General features: G+C 40.7%; 2 protein-coding genes across 3 annotated transcripts; one reads left to right on the top strand and one right to left on the bottom strand.

Annotated features, from left to right (window-relative positions):
• The first annotated feature begins 430 nt into the window (after positions 1–430).
• Positions 431–2,165, top strand: LOC110057742 (histamine H2 receptor-like). Its single transcript, XM_020764327.2, has one exon. It carries the CDS (start codon positions 538–540, stop codon positions 1,549–1,551), a length of 1,014 nt encoding a protein of 337 aa, XP_020619986.2. The 5' UTR covers positions 431–537; the 3' UTR covers positions 1,552–2,165.
• A 1,175-nt stretch (positions 2,166–3,340) lies between these two features.
• Positions 3,341–22,320, bottom strand: LOC110057671 (chromosome-associated kinesin KIF4-like). Of its 2 annotated transcripts, none has more exons than XM_089273228.1 (32): positions 21,798–22,320; positions 21,280–21,372; positions 20,091–20,254; positions 19,573–19,667; positions 19,103–19,225; positions 18,573–18,748; positions 17,673–17,740; positions 17,434–17,491; positions 16,987–17,064; positions 16,769–16,827; positions 16,550–16,646; positions 15,149–15,202; positions 14,466–14,684; positions 13,934–14,034; positions 13,264–13,336; positions 12,573–12,647; positions 11,275–11,385; positions 10,989–11,072; positions 10,208–10,330; positions 9,568–9,720; positions 9,173–9,270; positions 8,772–8,821; positions 8,556–8,635; positions 8,199–8,288; positions 8,008–8,100; positions 7,727–7,795; positions 7,599–7,643; positions 7,349–7,411; positions 6,691–6,918; positions 5,864–5,980; positions 5,550–5,607; positions 3,341–5,185 (listed from the first exon to the last, which is right to left on the bottom strand). In XM_089273228.1, the coding sequence occupies exons 1-32, from the start codon at positions 22,227–22,229 to the stop codon at positions 4,755–4,757; spliced, it is 3,858 nt and encodes a 1,285-aa protein (XP_089129354.1). In that variant the 5' UTR covers positions 22,230–22,320; the 3' UTR covers positions 3,341–4,754. The 2 variants fall into 2 exon arrangements, with proteins under 2 accessions (XP_089129354.1, XP_089129355.1); XM_089273229.1 differs by having other exon boundaries at positions 5,864–5,977.
• Positions 22,321–22,407: the final 87 nt, after the last annotated feature.

Raw genomic sequence — 22,407 nt, 5'->3', positions numbered from 1 at the left:
GCTATAGTGTAGTAAATGTTAGACATGCAGAAGCAAGCAAAAATACATCAGTATACGTGCTATATATTGTTGTTTTTAGTAAATTTTAAAAGGAAATAAAATTTGGTTAGAAAGCAGTTTCGATGCAAATGAGTCACCAAACTGAATTGCCTCCCTGATGGAATACTTAGGAAAGCTATATTGGTTCTTCTTTCACAATTAACCTGTGAAAACGTGATTTGCAGCTGTTTCACTTGATTTGGTTGAAGAATGACATCCACTCACTTTCATTGTTTAGACAAAATGAATTCGTTGTTTGTCAGCAGCAACCATTCCTTGACCAATCATAGTTGTCGTTATAGTAATTTCAAATTATAATTGTGCTATTTATAATCTGAAACAGCTATAATGATTGACTGAAAACATCAGTCTCCTTATTAAATATAACTAAAGACTTCTTACAGTGGGCGATTTTCCCGGCTAGAAAGCGGAGAACCTTCAGAGCTCATCGACGTCACGGCTTTGCTGCCGTAAATCGTGCCGTACACAATTTTTGAAATGTCTGCAAATGAGTCAGGAAATGAGCAGCTGCGACTGGAAAAGCTCATTCTTGAGCTTCTTAACCGCGAAGCCTCGCTTGTTGTGATCGAGACTTTAATTTGTGTTGTTATAACAGGAGCCTCAGTAGTCGGCAATGTTCTTGTAATGGTTGCTTTATATAGAAACGCGAGGCTGCGAAGACCTTCAAATCTTTACATAGGCTCGCTTGCTGTTTCCGATATCATTTTGTCATCTGTTGCGATGCCGTTTACGTGCATTTCGGCGATTACTGGGCGCTGGATCTTTGGAGAAGCCATCTGTTGGCTGCAGGCTTCTCTCGCCACGATGCTGGGGACGACATCCTTGGCGACCATGGCGCTTATCGCGGCGAACCGGCTTTTAAAAGTCGTTTATCCGAACACGCATCGCAGACTCATCTCAGTCAAGACAATTCTCTTCTCCATCGTTGTCGCTTGGTGTTTTACGGGGGCTATACCGCTATCGTTTTATATCACTGGCGTGCGAAACGTTTTTCATCCCGGCCACGTCGTTTGTTTGTTTGATTTCAGCTCCGCGAGCTATGCCCTTATTGCCTCGATTGCAGTTTTCGACGCCTTCATGCCATACCAAGTCATATTTATCTGCTATTTCAAAGTATGGCGTTTCGTTAGGAGCCACCGTTTTCAAATGAGCACTTCTCGTGATCATGTAAACGTGGAAGAAGTGAAACTTAATCGCTTGCTGGCCGTGATTGTTATAAGTTTCACAATTTGTTTCACACCGTTCTTAGTGGTTATCTTAATCGAGAGTTTTCGTCAGCAGTTCTCCCTTCCTCGACAAGTTTACTTTTTCAGTACAGTCATGGTTGGAACAGCAAGCTGCGTAAATCCCGTTATCTACGGGGTTTTGAATAGGGATTTTAGACGAGAATTTCATTTAATATTTCGCATTAGGGGCAGAGGGACCAGGATAGGAACAATAGAACAGGCAAATGCGCGGCAAGCTGAGAGAAGCACAGTCAGTATACCTTAGGTTTTTAATTTTTTTTTTTTAGTATATCTTAGCTGAGTCAATACTCCGGCTTTATATAAGCTAAGATAAAAAGTGAACAACATAATTTCAAAGCTGCTAAAGTGGAGTAAGATAATAGCTTAATTAAAAAACCCAGTTTTTTGCCCGTTGCATTGCGTCGCCAAGCCTTCGAACACGAACGTGCCAGGCTTACAGGTGAATTTTGTGGTACAAAAATATGCAGGCAAGGAACTCTCTTGACTAATTTCACTGGCTCTACGCTGGCTAATAAAAACAGAGCAAATTAAAAAAAGAATGGTTGAAAACCAGCTGCCTTAAGCTTCGAAGTTAATAGACAGCTGGAATTGTCCTCCAACCGGTATTCTTTTTGTTTAAGTAGCAGAATTGTGTTTACTAACCCGGCTTAGCAGTATCAAGTGAATAGCTGCATCGAATGGTAAGGGCACTAAAATGAAAAAATCCTTCTTTTCAAGTCTGTGATTTAGACAGAGCTTGACATTTACTGTCAGTTCCGGATCTTTCTATCATGTTTTATTTGCTATTATTTTCCCTGCTTTTAATCAAACTCAGATAAATTAAACAACATAAATAAACATGTCAAGCAGTTTTTCAAATGTTTCGTTCAATAACCTAACTTCGCTATTTTTTTTTTTGAAAGCTTTTGTCCGAGTTTTTCTAGTGGATTGCTTCTTGATTTACTTCGGTACGAGAATCAGAATATCACTTATAGACCCTTAAAGGGAAATAATTCGGAGAGCGGCATAATTCAGTGACTGGTGAACGTTATGAAAATTCTCGTTTAACCGAGTGGGCGGAGGAATGCCTGGGTACTACACTGGATTGCCTCGTTCTCGCGTTCATTGCGGTCGTGCAACCGCACTGATAGGCCATTTTCGAGTTGCCTTTTGCCTCCGTGTCAAAACGAGTCATATGTAGAAAATGTATTCCGCCCACAGGATCATTTTCATGCAAATTAAACTCATTTTCACATGAAAGGTTTCTGCATGAGGACTCGTTTTGAAACTGAGGCACAAGGATGACAAGGTAATTTAGGATCTTATAGTTTACTTGTGAATCTCGGAGTTGGGTATATCGGCTATTCAGTGCATCCGTGATCGGTTTGAGAACTTCAATTATAGCTGCAATATGTAAGAAGAGCGTTCAACTTCAAATGGAAATATGAAAGGCGTCGTTGTTCACGTTCTCGAACTGAAGTACGCAGAATAGGCCATTTTCGTATACTCCGGCGGTATTGGACTGAAACTAGTAGCTAGCAACTCAGGCGAATGCGGGGAGTCTTTTCAAATGCAAATGGCATTTATCTCTGTCTAATGATATTACCCCGTGTGAGCCTCTACTGCTAGCTAGTCGCAGTGTAATATCGAGGATAAGAATTGCGCCTATTTGGCCCGGTAATTTTGCGTTTTTATTTTTGCAGAGGACGTCTAAGAAATGTACCAACTTGTCAAGTATAATCCTCCTGTAAAGCTATTGCTCAGTTTATTAAATATTCATTGTTTCCTTCAAGGCTTGCTTAAGCTCCTAATTCAGAGAGGGCATGAATGCCACATCCCGCGACTGAGGAAAAAAGCTACAAAACGCTGCAAAGTTAGCCTGAAATGATGAATTAGGAGAGTATAAAACAATTTTGGATTCGATTTTCGCATGATAGTGAAATTGAAAGACTTTGGTTTGAGTTACCGTCTCAGGCAGACAACACTCACCTCTTTTGCCAGCGTGCTCAACCTCATTGATTGTGTTGTAAAAATAAAACAAAGACAAGATGCAGTTTTTTGAAAGTTTACTAGTGTTTTATTTTCAAATGAGATCTTGTATTTATATCCTCCACCTCTAAACCCTTTCATTCCAGTGAGCGATCGATATCTCATTTCCCCTTATAATGTTAATACATTGCTATGCTGACAAGTGATGAGAATTAAGACAAACATGTTTTCATGGCAAGAAATCGGCTATTTGCTTGAACGCAGACTAACAATCGAAAAGTCTGTAGCAGCAAAAACCTGCTTATAATTTATCAGGAAAACGCACTGTGGAGAATTCCCTTCAATTCCCTTGTGGTTTTACTACGATTATCAGTTGGTGACCATCTTTTAACGATCAACTTGTGTTGTTGTCACAGGCAACCGGCTCCGTTTCCAGTGGCAACTTATCGGCATTGACGTCATTGGCAGCAAAGCACGCGAAATTGCAGGCGATGATATTGTTATTATTGGAAACGAGGAAAGTGTCCCGTGGCAACACCGTAATTTTAACTCTAAAACTTTATCTTCAAAGCACGTTCGCGCCTTACTCAACTGGTAATCGTAGTAACAACAGTCAGAGTTAAAAGCAGATCCTGCATTACTTTAAAACACGAAATTTTCGCGACAAGTAAATTCTAAGGTTTTGGAAAAGCGTTACATGACGGCTGTTAATAAGCCGTTTTTGTCAACACTAAATCATAATTGAAATCGCAAAAAGTTCGCGTAATTTGTGCTTTGAACAACTGGGGATCTAGTTAACAAGGGAGTAGTGCCTATATTTATCGAAAAATTTTCACAACTAACGTTAAAAGAAAATGTATGACGTTATGTAAGGAGAATTACTATTAATAATGAATTCAGAACTAAAAGGGTTTTAGCATGAGAATATTGCTGTTTAAAATTATTACATCTTTACACGAAGTCTTCACGCTTATTTACAGTTCCAGCCAACCTTCACAAATAACTTAAAATTGTTATAGCTCTAAAGAGAGTACTGAGATTTAAGGACTCTGAATCTAGGAAACTGTCAATTAACAAAAGTGCCTTCGAAATTAGGGAATAAAATTTAATCAAGGTGAATATGACGAAAATATTTCTTAGTGACCAGACATTATTTTACACTTTACTACGAATTCTTATACTCCTTCGTTCAACCGTGACTTGCAATGCCAGTTGCATTCAGTTCACTTACAATAATAATAAGTGGATTGTATCCGGTTGGGTTCTTATCATCTAAGAGCACTTATATCTCTCTTTGCGCGAGCTTGCGCGCCACTGCAAACCAAGCAAAGATGTTATGCAGCTCTCTGTAGAGCTATGTGGAGTTTATCGGGTCGAATCCAAGATTTCTCAAGCGCTGAAAGAGACTTGTCTGCTCACTCAAAATAGTTCCTGATTTTTAGATAGTTCTCTCTCAGTTTACCCCTGCAGGGTCGCGAATCAAGGTTTAACGCCCAAACTTGAAGCAGTGTTGGCAGGTTTCAGCAATTTTCGTTTCCGCTTGTTTTCCGGGTGAAACTTTGTCATCGACTTTTTTACGATCACCTTCTTAGCAGAACCAAAGCTGAATCCAGGCGTCTTCGAACTTCCATGCACGGGAAAAGACCGAGCGGAAGTAGTCCCGGGTCGAGTGAATCCGCGTTGGTTCGACAGGACCAAGTCTTCATCGGAAGAGGAAACCGAGCTACTCGAGTGTGGTTTGTTGAAGACTTTAGGGCGTTTACGCGAGACAAGCTTATTTTCTGTTCCGTTTTGCCTGATCGACGATGGCATGTTCTTCTTGTCGGACTTTAGTTCTTTAACGGGTATGTTTTTCACCTCGATTAACGCTTTCCGCTCATCACCTCCCACATTTGAGCGCGGTGAAGGTTCTGAACGGGAAAAAAATATTTATTTCAGTAAGCTATATGGCATACCATACGAATTGCACGATACCAGGATATGTAAACCTACCTGCCTACCTACCTACCGACCCACCTACATACCCACCTATCTACCTACAGATAAATACGAGAAAGAAAGAACAAACATTTCACTTACAGTGGAATCCCGATCTTTCGAATCTCCAAGGGAAACGAAAATTGGTTCGAAAAATCGAATAGCTCGAGAAATCGGGGATAAAATTGCAGCGTTTGACTGAGGAGAGGGAAACAACTTTTGGTTCGAGTTATCGGGAAGTTCGAAGAAAAGAGGGTTCGACAAATCGGGATTCCACTATATTTCACTTTTACTCACCGCTTTCAAAGTCGCTTGCTGATATCGTAGCCAGAGATGGTACGGCCTGAAGAGGTTTCTAAGAGGAAATGGATCGGAGTTAAATAGTAATTATAGGGTATTTCTATGATTTGTGAGGAAAGAAGCAGGCAGATAAGTCAACAAACGAGAAAGATAGAGAGACGAAGAGGGAGAGAGGAAAGAGGGAAGGAAAAGGGAGAGTGAGCAAGGGATAACTGAGCAAAAGAAATACGCTTGTCGGATGGTTATAGAGAATGTACGATAGTTTACAATTAAAAATTACTAATTGGAGAATAACGGGGAATAATCATTACCGGCAGACGGTTGACGCACTTCACCGCTTTACAACTACATTCTTCAGAACAAGATGAGGAGCCTTTCTTGCACGAACAATTATTGGTCGCACACTTTCCAGTACAGGTACAACCCTGCTAAAATCAATTAATCAGTCAATCAATCAATCAATCAATCAATCAATCAATCCGTCAATCAATCAATCAATCAATCTGTCTGTCAATCAATCACTCAGTCAATCAGTCACTCAACCAATCAATCATTCAATCACTCAGTCAAACAATCAGTCAGTCAGTCAATCAGTCAGTCACTCAGTCAACCCGCCCAGCGAGAATAAAGACACAGGATTAGTAAAAGTAAAGGTCTAGTTTCTTTCTCGCGGAAGGTTAGCCTGTTGCAAATTCTAAATTGTAGGGAATGCCCGAGGGGATAGCGAGCGCCAGGCGATGTGGAAAGAAACTAGAATTACTTTACTTGGTTTCAGTTTCTTCCTTTCCGCGCCTAAACGTCTTTTCCGTGCTTTCCCTGTACTCCGACAAATTTTAAGTAAACTGGAAATCGAGCGAATGCCCTGCTCAGATTCCGCGCTCAAAACTCCTTTTAAACCCATGCAAAAGAAGGAGGAAGAATCCCTTCAATACTCTTTTCAATGCAGAGTATTGTTTGTTTTCAGTGTTGAATCAGCAGTTAGGACTCAAACATGAATGCTAAGCTTTTTTAGATTCGGCGTGCTCATGACTGAACGACACTAAACAATGCTCAGTTTGCGGTGTATTCTGAAGCAATTACCATGAATCTCTGAAGCTTTTCTTCATCAATATTTGAAAGCAAATCTTTTTTCACGTACCTGAACACGTCCGGGGTTTTTGATAATCGACAAAGAAGACGCCTCGGTGGATCTAGTTCTCCGTCCAAACTTCCGCTGACGAGGGACCATGGGAGTGTCCGGGGAGACTGGGGTCTCCACCCAGTCTGGATCTCGCTCAGTCGAGTCCTCAGCCTCGCTTTCATCACTCAAACCCATTGCCCAGTCATCATCTTCTACTTCAACTGTTCGAGACGTCTTCAACGAATTCTGTTGAGAAATAGGACAGTCACTAAAAGTGCAGGCCGCGGTAAAAATTCACTGGATGATTTGACCGAAAGGGGGCACTGCTCAGTCTGAAAATATGGGAAAGAATTACTCTGAGTGTCATCTGTCACACTGAGCAACTTCCAGTAAACTGTGCACAAAAGGGTATGTTTAGACTGCGAGTAAACCTAATTCTCCATCTCAAGTGAGATGCGGCGTACGCGGGAGATAAAATAGTCGCGAGAAAACTAGGGTGAGGCAAGATGAGTTGTCACGTGGCAAGTCACTATTTCCAATCGAATTTTTCACTTCTCACTCGACAATCCAGCATCCAGTAGCAGGTAGCTTACACCATCTCTAGAGCGACTCAGATAAGAACAAACAGAAGTGAAAAGTTTGCGAACAGAGAACTCTGACCAAGATTTGCTCTTACCTTTTTCTTTGACTCTGGTAATGGCGAATCCGTTTCAAAGACATCCTTCAATTGTTTTAATTGCTGAAAAGAGATAAAAGGCACACGTATAAATTTTAAAAATATATATTACGTTAACAGTCAGTGCGGTCTAGTTTTTGTATGGTTTCGAGAGACCTAAAGACATCCAGACCACAGAAACACAACAGAATTAAAATGGCTTTATTTAAGGCTTCCTGTTTTAGACACGCGAATTTTAACCGACTCCTACCTCGTTCAATTTGCTGTTCTCTTTTCTGAGAGCTTCGAGTTGTTCCTGTTCACAAGACAAAAAGTAAAACAGTCAGTTTCACAAGCCCTATGCTGAACGATCAACTGATACAAACATACAAGGGTCACCTGCAGCTGTTCTTTGGTTTCCTCTTGGGAATTCTCATTAGAAGCTATTTGCTGAAGAAGGCACTGAACCTGGAAAAAAAGAAGGGAACGTCAAAGTTTTTCACGTCATAATTGACACCAGCTAAAAGGCCAGTCATGATTGACACAGGATAAAAGTCAGTTGATAAACCGCAACTAAAATGCAATGGTAGCTTAAGGCAAATTGACTGTGGACATTGCAACATCAGCAAACATTTACTAGCATTTCAGAACAGAAAGAGATTTAGTTAATGGGAGCTTGCCTTCTCTTCGTGTTCTTCCTTAAGACGCATCATGGAGTCTTCATGGGACTGTTTAAGTTTTGCAATTTCTGCTTGGTGCTCTTGAATATTGGACTAAAACGTAAAAAAGTGAATCAAGTCTTCACACAACCAACTCTGCAGTCACAAGGCAAATACTAATTTCCTCAATGCATGCAAATAGATACTCTTACCTGCTCACGTGACCTGAACTCTTGACACTGTTGTTCCAGTTCACCTCTAGACTTGTCAACGGTAGCATTTATTAGTTTCGCTGCTACTGTCTGCAAACGAGAAAGATATGGTTTGCTTCATTCGATCGTTATGTTATTGTGCCCTTCACTCAGTTCACTGTCGAGTTGAAAGAACGACGTCACGGAAGAAGCATGTAAAGAGACTTAGGGATGGAGCAGCGAATATGGCGGGAAACGAAATCTTTCAAAACAAGTCGCGCAAAAAAAAAAAAATTGTTGTACAACTTGAAGTTGTCACCCGACCAACATTCTGTCGAAAGCAAAACCACACAGTGAGCTATAAACTGAAATATTCACCATGTTTAGTAAAGCTTGAAGTCCTGCTTTAGCCTCCGCCATGGTATGGATGTTATTCCACCGATGTTTGGACTTTTCACCTGAGACAAAAAGTGTCATATTACTCTTTGACAACTCACAACAAGTACGTTCCGAGTTGTAGTGCATATGGATTTACTCACCGTTCTGTCACAGTGCGCACACAATAAAACGCAAACAGGATATGATAATGTTTACCTTGCTCTGCATCAAGAATTTTGTGCTGAAGTCCAGCAATCTGGGCACTCCTACAGGATAAAGTATATTTTGACGGTTAGCAGTTTCTCATTCATTTCTTGCCTTCACTGCGCGTGAATACGAGACTCTATCTCAGGTGCTTTGTGTTAGCTCTGTTGGATGAAAAACACTATGAGATTTCTTTTCAAATTTTTCCACCCATGGAGTAAACGATTGCAGCCGGAGTGTACATGGCAAACAGCCTGAATGCTTTAAAATAATACCTTTTAATTTTCGTTTATCCTGTGATTTGCTAATTGCTTGTCATAAGTGAATAAGGCATGAATAAGTCTCTAAAAACAAGTAAAAACGTTGGAGTTGTTGTTTAGATTATTGCAACATAAAGAGCTGATAGACCAGACCTGAGTTCCAGTTCATGTTCAAGAGCAGTTCTTTTCTTTTGAAGGTCATGGGACTTGCTTTTTTTGTCTCCTGGTGTTCCACCCTCCTGAACCATTTTCTGCAAAAAGTCAATTTGAAGAGAAAGAATTCAGTTACCAGCCTCAGTTGGTAAATATAGCCTGTTCCATGTAATCAATGTGTATAAGAAGCCACGAAAATCGCTTCAAAGCAGTTCATGAAAAGACAAGATGTTCGAAAAACAGAGGCTATAGTGGTTTCAAGAGGACAATTTTTTTTAAAAGAATCTGTCACGCAGTGTTTGAAAAAATGGAATCAAAGAGTATCGAACCCAACTGAAAGACAGGCAGAAAGAGAGATAGACAGACAAACAGAGATACGGACAGACAGAAAGTACCTTCGCTGCAGGTTCATCATCTTCATCCTGTTCTTCGCTTCGTAACTCCGCCAGTTGCCTTGACAACACCTTCCTGTCATCAATGAGATTTTCTAGTGTCTGCCTGGCCTGACCAACACTCACTAGAACCTCGACCTCGTGGCTCAGCCAGGACTGCAACGAAATAGAAACCAATGTTCAAGTTGACACAGGTGTATTCTTCGTCGCAATAGCATTTTAACCCCCCTTCCCGCTCTCCAGTCCCAGTTTATAAGAGGAGACCCCCTTCCCTCATGCGAAGAATGAGCTAAGCCACCCAAGGAAATAATCCCCTCTTCCCAGAGATTTCACGATACACTGGGTGCTTTCCATTGGATGAAAATTCTGGTTTGAATTTTCGGAAATTTGCGGTGACGAATGCAACAGCATTTTTTCGGTATTTCGGGAAAAGAGGACAACATTGCGAGGAAGGTATACCGAAATTTTCGAGAATTTTTTACGGGGAAATTTCCGAAATTTTCGTCGGAATGGTTCGCTTTTCGGAAATTCAACAGTTTTCAGATTTTCCGGAAACATTTCCAGAAATTTCCGTGCCATTTGTTCCCGCCTCGAAATTGTCGGAATTTTTGGCTCAATAGAAAGCCCCTCCCCCCATTATTACCTTCATTCTCGGCAACAGTCCCTCCGCTTGTTTTTGTTGCTGTTGTTGCTGTGTGGATCGCTTATCCGCTGCCTCTTTCTGACGATCAAGCGCCATCTTCAGTCGCTTTTGAACGGCTGTCACCTAAAAAGGCAACAACTTCTTATTTATTACAGCTTAACTTGCAACCAAGGGTTTATTTGGAACAAGGGTCGTCCAGAGTTACCCCTTCCCAAAATTAGTTGGTACTCTTGAACAGTAAACACACGGAGTAAAACAGATTGAAAACAAATGCCCCAAACAAACAAAAAAAATTACTTAACAACTAGAACAATCACAATCACACTTTTTCCAGGCCTAGAAGACTAGTCATATTTTCAACACTCTTTGTGTCTTTCTAGGGTCTGCGCCCATTTAATCGGTATTCGAAATTGATTCAGCACTCGCTAGAAAATCATAGTCCATTCAGACGAATGAAGCGTGTACTTTAAACACGGGAAGAACAATTACAAATCCTCCTTAATACTAAGACAAAAAAAAAAAAATAGACACGCTAAAAAAGCTTGCCCAGTTTCATCCAGACAGATTAGGCATCCATAGTATGCAGTGTGAAAAGAAGGCTCACGTTAATTTTATAAACTGCTGTTTTTTTTTAACATGCACACGCAAATTAAAAAAAAAAAAAAAAACTATCCATAGTTGTAGCGAGGCGAGAACCTTCATAGCCTATTGATGCAGACACGGGCTCGCTTTTCCTCACGTGATTATCACAGTCACAGCGGTTAGCGTTCGTGTTACTTACCTCTTCCGTTTTCCTTTTAAGGACAGCCTGCTGTTTCATGTGAATTGACTCCAACTTCTTAAACTCAAACTGCCTTTTGCGACCCTGTGGAAAGCGCACCCGTTAGAAAGCGAAAAGTGTATTACTGTATATTTTGTCTTTGTGAGAGTTACATTAAAACGTTTCCCGCCCTTGCTGCTTGCTACTACTGATTATTGTTGAGACAAAGATTTTTCACTTAGTTGTGACTGTCAACAACTGGCAGATACAGGGAACGAGCTTACTGCTATGCAATTTAACCGCTGACCTGTTGCTTTAGTGTGTTGATTTCTTTTTCTTTCTGAGCCTTCAGTGCTCTAAAGCGTTCAGACTCCTCCTTCATTTGGCGCATGAGTTTTACACGAATGGATTTCATGCCCTGCAAGGTGAATAAAGGAGAGCTGTTGACCTACTGCGAAAATGAAAAGATTAGCAGATTTTCTCATCACTAAGAGACTGTTTACGGGGATGGGGAAGGAGGGGGTGGGGTAGGTGCTCCGGCTAACCAAGTTACCCTGAGAGAGTCAACTTTTCATCCTTTTCTTTAGAAAATGCATTGACGCGTTTACATGCTAGAAAGGATGACCCGCCTTCCCGGGGCACACTGTCTGCTTGCCCGAGGCACCCTTCTATGAGGCCTATCTTTTTACCATGTAAACGGTTCGACCTGGGTTACCCGGCTAACCGAGGTGAGAAGAACGTGAAAGCAGCGTTATATTCCATGGCAGCTTTTAAATCAACTAGTAGAGTGCACAATAATAGTCCAGGACTCTGAAAGGCGGCCGCCAGCTGAACGAGTGCCAAAAAAAATTAAACTTGCTACAAAACGTTTGTTTTGTCCGCCATCTTGTTTGTTTTGCTTAGCGACCGCTCAAAGGATAGCTCGCTGCCTATCCCGCTTAAGTGAGTTGCATGTAAAGGCGGGCTATGTTTAAACCCTTTTAGCCGGGTAGCCCGGTTAGCCGGGGCACCCTGCCTCCATGTAAACAGGCCTAAAGGTGCTTTCCTTTGGTATGATCCGGAGTAGGATTTACGATATCCAATATCACTTGGATCATGGCGTACCCAATGAACCGATGTCTGGGGTATGACTCAACTTTGTACATGGATTTAATGACTTTCATTGATGCACCATGATCAGAGGGATCCTGGATCATAAATCTTAAAGGAGCTCAGTCACGGTATTTTGAGTTATTTTGGCCACATACAAAATTACCTTTAAATTGTAGGAAACCTGAAAATAACAGTTTAATAAGATAAATAAACACCAAAGAGATAATGATAAACCATAAAGGAACAAGGATGACTAAAGATGGAGAAGATTAACACGGATTACAAACGACGAATTGGAAAAATTGCGGCTAAACTTTTCAATATGCGCAAACCGGGACTGAGCTCCTTTAATCCGGATAATCGCAATGGGAGGCACCCAACGATGAAGTCAAATCCTCCGCAATCTCCAGGTTGACTCGATCTTCTTTTCAAAGAGCATCCATGTAGCCATGAAATGATTTAGAAGGACAGGAAGGAGGTCGAGACAAAGAGATAAAAACTCTCTTTCGTTACCTGAATTTCAGAGTTGAGTTTCTTTATGGTGCTGTCGCTCTGTTCCTTCAACTTCAACATTTTCTGTTGTTCAACCTGGCAATACATAAAAATACCTTTACACTTTACCCATCCTCTTTTCTGTTCTCGGACACACCACAGACTTAAGTTAGGCCAGCTACGTGTTCTTCTGTACTTCTCAAACTCATTAACAATTCATCAAGTTTCATCAAAGGAAATGGGTATCAGATCTCAATTAGCATAGATCTTGACGATTTCATTTCTCCGTTTTCTCCTTAGTTTAAGTTCTGATCGAGAAGATATATCAAACACTCAAGACGGTGTATGACTACATTTCCAAACACCTCGAAGTTCGTCAAGAATACTCTACTACGCATCTGATCGTATTCTAAACTGTCTTCTCGCCGTTTGGAAATGTGGTCAAACACGCTCTTTCAGGTTTGATATAGTACTTGACCTCTCCGAGGTATGCATTTGAACTAGTTAGTCGTTTGTTACCTTTATGCTTGTGGTTGCAGTCGAAAATTTTGGTCAATCTTTCTCGGTTCCCAAAATCTTCGATAATTTCAATAGAAGTTACAACAGACGCATGGCTTCAATATACTCTATTACGACAATTTTCAACAGTATCAACCATGTGATCGATTACTGAGAACAAAAAATTCAAAGCCCAACTGAACACCGTACTAACCTGCTTCTTCTTCAGTTCCAAAATTTTTGCCTCTAGTTCCTTGACCCTGCTTCTATTCTTTTCCTTGATTTTCCTAAAAAAAAAAAAAAATCGCGAACATATTAGAAGCTTAAACTCGCAATAAATAGTTTCATTTTTTTTTACCACGTTTCTAAGACCTCCCCCCCCCCCCCCCTCCCCGCCCTCAATTTAGTATATGCCAGGGATTGCCAGATCCCAGCGAATACTAGCTGGGACAATTACCTTACGCTAAAGACAGTTATGCATGGCACAAATTCTCCAAAAGTAACTTTTTTCCCCACTTTTGCCGTTTTTTTTTTTGTTTTTTTTTTGTTACCCACAAACTGAGAACGTTGAAATTTCAACGGGGTTTTCGTTTTGTTCATCTGGTAACTTGGCTCAATAAGAAAAGGATAAACTGATCTTAAAACCGAAAAGTACAAATGAGGACAGTTTCGTGCTGAACAAACAAACGAATAGGAGCTTTCCGATAACGAAATTATGGAGTGAGGTGCCGGGGCATAGAGGAAAAGAAAAGAGAAAAGGGGCAGACCAAGCCTTGTGCACAATTCCTAGGTGGGCAGAAACTAATACGAACCATTCAAACTGATTTAACTAGTGCGCGTAATACCTACTGCTTATTACGCACGCAATCGGAGTTCAGACTCACCCGTCACAGTTCTCAGACTTTGCATTGGTCAAAGCCACCGATAGATTGGCCTTCTCTTTCTCCAATCTGGAAATTTCACCTTCCAATTCCCGAACAGTATCCTGTGCAAAATGCAATGCGTCAATAAACACTAATATTGCACCTAATGGACGGTTTAACAGTTAATACGCTCGGATATTTTATGAGTTTTGCAGTATAATTCGGAACCTAGTGCAGAAACAAAAAAAAAAAAAAACAAATGAGAATTTGAAAGCAGTTAGCTGTCCACGTAAACCAAAACTCACCTAGTGTTTTCATCCCGTTACTTAAACACTCGCACGCGTCATTTTCCACGTGCGACGTAATAAGTCTGTCAGTTTGAAAATGGAAGTAAACTTGGTTTGTGAAAAGCTTTAAAGTCCTCGAGGAAATGATAAACGTGTACATTTTCAAGAATATATGTTTGTGCGGTCTGCCACTTGTCGATCAATTTGAGTTACAGTAGGGTTCAATTCCGGTGCAGAGTATAAACCATTTTAAAACTTTCACCAACCTCGTATTGCTTTCTCATGCTAGTCAGCCGCGAATCATTTGCTACCATCTTATTGGCTAATTCCTCTTTTAGAGCCAGTGCCTTGGTCAATTCCTGGAGTTGCCGGCCAAGCTCTGCCTGCCTCAAAGCATGCTGGGAAACAAACGAGGCATCTGATGGAGAGCTGGGGTGAGAGCTGTCGTCACACTCATCCGGGTGTTCCGAGCCTGCACTGGTATTCTGGGAACAAGGAAAACATAGCATTTCAAGGCTCGTAGTTTTAGTGACAATGGCTACGACGTTTTTCCCGCTAAAACTGCGCGCGCGACTGCGATCGCTCGTGTTAGTGAAGTGAAATCAGTCGAAATCGGATCTAAGGCTTTTGTTGGCTCTAAAAGGAAAGCATCGTGTTTTTAGTATACCGTTGAAACAACGAATAAAGACATTTGCGATGCGTTCTTCCGAGCAAAGCTCATTACTGTACAACAAATGAAAACAAAAGAAATTAAAAGGGTTAACATAATTCTTTCATGAAAAGAACGCAGAAACACTTATTTTTCAGTAAGCAACTTTGCTGACAAATGTTCAAAAGGTGTCTATAAACAGGGGAAGGTTGGAGTCAGTGGCCGAAACACCTTGAAATTCCTGTCATTTATTGGAGGCAAAGTATCAGTTTGGAAAAGCCAAAGGGTGCGTTTACTGACCTGCTCTTCATTCTTAACTGCATCCTCTAGCTGCGTGGAAGAGTTGAAAGTGTCCTGAAAGCCAAAGACAAGACCTGTTCGTTAGAAACGGCCAAAATAATTTTAATAATATTGCATTGGTGCAAGGGTCAACCGCTCGCATTGTCATCTAACGGGACAGATCTGGGTAGCCTCCCATATTAGCAGCTGCTGAGCTCTGTTTTGGGCAGAAGAAATCCTTTGTGTTCTGCCCAATCGGTTGGCAGCTGTTCTGGCAACTTGTTCACAGTACCGGGTACGTTTTGTGTGTACTAATACGAAGTCTACACAAAAGTTAATTCTAGTTTCTCTGCCGCTTCGACTTTCTCTCGCTCCACCCTAACCGAATCCTGATAACTGTAGTCAAGAGATTATCTCTTGCTGTAGTCTAGTTCTTGTCCTCTATCTGTCAGGCAACACTCGAACTGAACTAAGACAGCTCATGAGAGGAGAATAATTGAGCGCGGGAACAGAAACACTTGCAACCATCTTTTAGGCTTAATTGCCTGCCGTTGTTCAGGAAAGGAGTTCGCACTCCTCCACTGAAGGCAGAGGAACGTATTAGGGAGGTCTGAGTATCCCATATCCCGTAAACTTTTGGCCTAAATATCCCGCATCCCGTTAAATTAACAATTTTATCTTCTCTTATTGTGCATACATTTTTACTTTGTTATTTTGTTTTGTTTTGTTTTGTTTGTTTTTTTTATTAATTGCTTCTTACAGTGCTTACAATACAGTATTAATGAAGTTACCTACACTACTTATGATACTAACACTTACACTACTTATATTACTTACAATACAATACGCATACTCACGCTATTAACAATACCAATACTTACACTGCTTACGATACAACATAATTAGATTACTTGCGCTACTTACAATTCTAGCAAAGCAAAATCGTACCAGTTTACTCCTGTCAGCAATTTAAATTCGAAATTGCGAATTAAAGAAAATATACGTGGTATTTTTTGTTTTCTTGGCGCACCTGTGAACTAGCTGGTGCGTCCTGTAGACTCTGCTTATCAAGTCTATAGGACGCAACGTTACCATAGCTAAGTGTGTTGTCCAAGTAAAATAAACTGTCTATGTCTATGTCTATCTAAGTATCCCCGCCTATGCCATTGATTTCCCCCCCAAATATCCTTTATCCCGTTAATTTTTTACCAAAATACCCCTTATCTCGAAAACCCCATATAGGGTCTCTGGACTCAAGAGACTGCGGCGGAAATCGAGCCATAACTAACTTCAAAGTGGACTAAACAAAAATGGCAGTTGTTCCCCTGAGAAAAACAATTCGTTACCCGAGAATAACACGGTGTTATCGTGCAGTGCTTGCAAAAAAACAAACAAAACAAAACAAAAAAACAAGTATCTTACCTCAAGCTCATGCAGTTTCGTTTGTAGTTCTTCCACAAGGCTTACATTTGGTTCAACTTCGTCTTTTGTGTCCGTAACCTTTACATCAACTTTGGAACTAAACGGAAATGTTGTAGTAAGACAACTAACGAGTTCCGCACAAGGCTGTTTTTACATTCAAAGGATAGGGATTTTTTTTTTGCTGTTGATTTTGCCCAATAGAAAACAAAGTTGGCTTACCTAAAATGACTCTTCAGTTCATTAAACTTTCGAAACACTTTATCTCTTGCTAATTCAGCCTGTAAAAGATTTGTATACAGTATTAGACACCAGGAAACAAAGCACTTGACAGACAAATAAGCAAAGAGAGCAATTTTCGCTCAGTTTTGCACGCCACGCAAGGAAGAGATTGGCATGTTTCAGATAAAATCAAAGAGCAGTTTCAATGGACTACTTACCACTAAAACTTTTTCATACATCTGCGTGTTCTGATCGACTGAAGCGTGCAGCTCGGCGCTAAGTTTTTCATTTTCTGACTAAAAATAACCAAGGAAACAAAAAATAATCAAAAGAGCATAGCGTTCTCCTAACCAGTGTTCCAACGCGCAGACCGCGCTCGTGATTTCACGGGACAAAAACAAGTTGTACTACTGCTTTTGTTAACTCTTAATTTAGTCTTGAAGAGTTTGTCTAAATTTTGAAACAACTCTATCTGCCCGGGTAAAGAGACGGGAAATAGCTGATAGTCATGTCATTGACGGCAATATTGCCGAGAACGAAAGTTTATTGAGCTTGTTACACGATGGAATGTGGCTGAAGTAGAACGTGATTCTGCCTTTGCAACACGGGGCGCAGTAATCACCGCGGATGTGCGTTCATATACGTGACATGTACGGCAAACTTACCTCCAGTTCTGTGATTCTATCCGCCAGTTCTTGGATGTTAGCGGCTGTACTTTCGTGACTAAAGAAAAGATAAATTCATCAATACCTCGCATAATAAACATTGCGCTTTGAGAGGAGAACAGAAGCATACCACCTAGGTGATATACTTCTGGAATTTATATCAAAAAGTCGTGTTGAATTTCAACCCAAAAGTTGCTCGGTCTCAATGTTTAATCATAGTTAACTATGGTTTAACGTACCTTGTACCAGTTGGATTCGTTCCTGTAATCGTTTGTCCTTGAATAAGCTGCATTTGTAGTAGCTGGACCTACGATATACACAAAAGGTAAAACAGCATACAAAAGGCAACATAACAGGAAATTTAATAACAGTTGTAGTTACTGTAAAGTATTAAAACAATATTAAACTACCGAAATTCGCCAATTAGCCAATCAGAAGCCCTGTCTACTGTCCTGATATCCAGCGATATCAAGACACTGACCTGATATGGCTACGATATCATGCTCTCTTGGCCGAATTTGGGTACGGTTAATACCTAATCATACCTCGAAAATCAGGCACGTTTGGTCTCGCCATGGGTATTTTGGCTCGACTGCGTCTTGCCAAAATACGAACCATGGCGAGACCAAACTCACCTGATATGCTGCCGAAGCGTACCAGAGAGGTACGATTAGGTCAGTATTTATTAATAATATTCACTTTTATTTAAGGGCGCTTTCCATTCAACCAAATTTCACGAAATATCCACTGTAACAGACTGGAGAACGTTTCCAGAATTTCCGAGAAAGAGAACAACCTTGCGAGGTATACCCGAAAAGTTCGAAAATTTCTTCTCAGAAATTTCTGTTTCATTTGATTAATTGCTGTACGCATTTTGGAAACTCAACGGTTTTCAAATTTTCTGGAAACTTTCCCAGGAAATTTCTGAAATCATTCAGTCGCGGTCGAAAATTTCTGGAATGTTCGATTGAATGGAAAGCGTGCTAGTATTAGTTCTTGCTCGACTGTAGCAACCAATCAGATTTCCTCCATAAAGTTACGCACGTCGCAGACCCTCGGGAATGGAAAAAGCGCGCAAAAGATAAATGTTCAAATCAGCCCCTCAGGGTATCCACCAGGCTATAAAAGGAGTGACATACTTGTTGTCTGAGCCGAGCCAGTTCAGCCGCAGCAGGATCAAGATTAACAATCGGCTTGTTCTTGATCTGCCTCGCCCGGTCCGCGTATCTGAGAGTGTTTAAAGTCTCTTCGAAATTACTGTCCGCTGGACTGACACAGACGATCATCATTGTGTTACTGTTACCTCCAAGGGAATCTGTGAAAAAGAATGGAAGAATATAATGTGAGGATGTGCATCTGATAGGCCTGTAGGAGGCACAATGGTGTAAACAATGGTTGGGGTGTTAGATATTAGATTGAACCGTGTGGGTCACAGTCATTCCGTCGTGTTCTTTGTCTCTTGGGCAAGGAACTTATAATTTGATTTTCTCGCAGAGGGCCTCGTTAGGTTGCCAGATATTATACATGTACGTCATGAACCCTTTTCCCTGTTTCATAACCTGCTTTGGCGGATGAAATTTGTTACAGATAGAAAACACACTGAGTTGCTGTACGATTTTCTGTGGAAAGGAAGCTGAATGTTTGTGTGACATGGTTGCGTGACATTCACCTTGAAGAAGGCGTGTCAACTTGGAGTCACGGTACGGGACATGAGCATTGGATTTCCTGAGCTCGTCACTGAGAGCGCTGATCACATTTCCTAGAGCCAGGAGACCTTTGTTGATATTAACACCTGTGGAATTAAATGGAAAGAGATAAATTCATTGATTTTAATTCACTGTGCCACAGTGAAATGTATTGTGACTCTTACGGTCAAACACCTGTAAACAAACCTACAAAGGGGTTTCATATTGACATTTGATTCATTAGTCTTTCCGGTAGGCCTAATCTCCACCACCCTTTCTGGTCGAGTTCAGGGGCAGGGGGAGGGGAGAGTGCAGGTTCACTTTACCGAACAGCGGCTGGTAGTCGAGCTTAGGCTTCTGGTCAAGCAGTATGTTGCACTCTTTACTTCTGGCAAGGAATCAAAACTTTAACCTAATGTTCAATGCATGTTAAGGAACGTGGAAATGATTATACCTTCCTTGAAACGTTCTCCTTGAGCATGGGTCTTTTTAACCCTTTCTGATCCAGCAAGGTCTACCAGATGGAATTTGGCCTTTTTAAGTTCACTCCTGAAGAAGAAAGAATACAGAGTTTCTGTGCATTCATTGCTCTGTCTACAAAACATATCAGAGTTGTTACATTGACTGTATTTGTAACACACAAATATTACATTGTACATACTCATATTTTTTTCCTGGTGACAAATGATATTGGTAATCACATCTTTGCCTTCTTAACATGTAGAACAAGTTTTACTTGGCACCCAACATGGCAAAAAAATATATTTAGGCCTGAAGGACCTCGGCTCAGCAAAGTCAGAGGGCGAGGTGAACTTAAATTTTGACTGGGTCTGCAGCTTTTAACTAACATAGGTCCTTATCTTTCATATGCCAGTATAGATCGGCCACCAGTGTTTTGGTTTACGAGTTTAGAATGTAACAAAATTGGAACTAGCTCAATAAAATTGAGTAAATTTGTTTGTCAATTCTTACCCCTTTAGCTCTTTCTGTTCTAGTGTTATTGTAAATATGGCATGAGAACGGCTTGATCTGCTATTCATGGCAGTGGCTCCTGTTGCTCTGGAAGCTGACCCCTGCTCCAAGCATCGCACCATATCTGCCCCAGATGTTACAGCAACCTCCTGTAAACCAGCAATCTGTAAAAACAGTTTTTGATGTGCAATTAAAACAAAAACTGTGTACAGGCTGACATATGCATAACATTAAAATACAATCAATAACAATAATTATTATTTATTTTATTCTTTTAGCGTCACTGTGATGTGGTTGAACAATGAGACTGCCAATCAATGATAACATAATATAATGCATTGTTTGAATATCTTGGGATTACAAGACTTCAAAATAAATGTTACTTTTGGTAAGAATGAAATCAGAGGTCAGCATGAAAAGACACCTACGGCAGCTGCTCTCAGTCTACTGTGATCTCAGCCACCCATTCCTGACCCATCAAAAAATTTTAACTCACCAGTTCAGACCATAACAGCCTAGTGTTACGAGTATTGTTGTAGAGCAGGGTTGTTTCCAGACAGAACTCAGGATCGCCGGTAACAGCAACAAACTAATATTTCCGTAAGATAACTTCACGAATTTACAGCACTAAGCTTCTTCAAATTTGAATCAATCTCTTTTACAGCAGAACCTCTCGCTCTAATATACGCGAGGTTGAAAGTTCTAGAAACTTCCATTACAAGCTAAATCAAGTAGTTTGACACAGCTTCTAATCTGAGTAATTACATAAAGGTCAGAATATTCTGGAATGTTCTTATACAAGTTGGTAACGGCTGAATGACTTCCGGTTCTAGATTGCTCTAGAACTAGACTTAGACAATTTTTCGTAACACCTAGGACTACTTGTGCACATATGCAGGGCATGTCCCCTCCTCTTTTTGAACAGTAATGTGGGCCCTTGAACATCTCCCAAAGAGCTGTCGGTCAGACAGGTCTTATCCAGTGACTCAATTTATGTCAGTTCCCAGAACTACAACAAACTAGACTATATTCTTTGTTTTCTACAAGTAATACTAAATTTGCTGACTATAGTTGACTATGAGTCACTCATAGTGGGGACCTTGGGGAACTTGAAGTCTAAATAATTATAAACACTGCATACATGTAAATGTAGTGACTGACAGATTTTCATCAAAACGTGGCTAGTTACCTTGATTCCTCCATCATGAGTTTCCCTTATGGCTATTTTGGATTCTTCAAGTGAGCAGGGATTCAAAAGGTCATGGATCTCCTCATTGTGAATCTACAAAATTAATATAAATCATAAGCAGCTTGTCTGCTAAATTAAGCATCCCCCATGGGTAGATTCAAGATCTTCAAAGATTTGGTAAAAGTCCTCAGAGGCAAAGAGTTTTCAAGTATCCTTGAAGGTCAGGATCTTTGAGGACTGCAAGATTGTCAAGAAGATTTAATACCTATAAAGATCCTCAAAGATATTTGAAAAAATTTAACAGGGGTGGCACTATCTTGCGTTTTGTTTATATACCAGTGCTGAAATAATTTATTGCTTTCACCCAGTGTAGCAAGTCTCGCCAGTTTTACTTTGAATAGAATGAAAGTGTAAGCAGTTAAACTCTTATTTTCTAATGTACATCAATATAAGCTTAATGCATGTTACGCTCTAGCTGACTGTGTCGGAGGTTCATTTTATGCATTAATACTCCATACCTCTAAAAATGACGCTTTCAAAAGGAACTCGGTTTTGTCCTTCCTCTCATCAATCCAGTCAAACACAGTTTTGATAAGCCGTGGAATCACTCCTCTTTCTTCTGAAGTCTCGTTACACATGGTGAAAGCTGTTCCCATTGAGTACGTTTTTCCCGATCCGGTTTGGCCATATGCTAGAACTGTGGCATTGTAGCCCTTAAAAAATCCTTCCAGCAACGGGATCACAGTTTCACTGTAAAGATCTTCCTGTCTGCTTGAACTACCGAACACATAATCGTACGTGAAAGCTTTGTCGTCTCCGATAATGACTTGAGCATTCCCTGGAACACAGCGGATACATTCTTTACATCCATCGCCGGTTTCTTTTGGAACTAGCGGTCTGATTCTCAACGCAACACGAACCGGGATGGTCTTTTCCTTTTCCTCTGGCATGATGTTTTTTATCGATCAGAACAGAGGGGAAGAAAACTCAAGATTCGGACGGCGAAACTTTAGTACAAATATTTTGATCGCTTGAAATAACCGCCAAATTCCATTACTACCCAGAATTCAACGAGCGCTAAACAAGCCAGCGGTTGTTCCCTTTAGGACCCAGTTCTACCGCGGCTTT

The sequence above is a fragment of the Orbicella faveolata genome, unplaced genomic scaffold, assembly GCF_042242905.1.
Source record: "Orbicella faveolata isolate gen_17 unplaced genomic scaffold, um_ofav_v1 contig_35, whole genome shotgun sequence".
Lineage (NCBI taxonomy): Eukaryota > Metazoa > Cnidaria > Anthozoa > Scleractinia > Merulinidae > Orbicella > Orbicella faveolata.
The sequence above is the reverse complement of the archived record's forward strand: the minus strand, read 5'-3'. Positions and strand labels throughout refer to the sequence as shown.

What these genes read in the sequence shown, in the direction of transcription:
- LOC110057671 (XM_089273228.1), bottom strand. Translation starts at nt 22,229, where the DNA reads ATGCCAGAGGAAAAGGAAAAGACCATCCCGGTTCGTGTTGCGTTGAGA. An exon ending in AAGTCTGAGAACTGTGACGG is followed by an intron (nt 13,337 to 13,933) that starts GTGAGTCTGAAC and finishes TTTTTTTTTTAG; the next exon opens with GAAAATCAAGGAAAAGAATA. An exon ending in GAACATGAACTGGAACTCAG is followed by an intron (nt 8,822 to 9,172) that starts GTCTGGTCTATC and finishes TTTATCCTGTAG; the next exon opens with GAGTGCCCAGATTGCTGGAC.
- LOC110057742 (XM_020764327.2), top strand. Translation starts at nt 538, where the DNA reads ATGTCTGCAAATGAGTCAGGAAATGAGCAGCTGCGACTGGAAAAGCTC.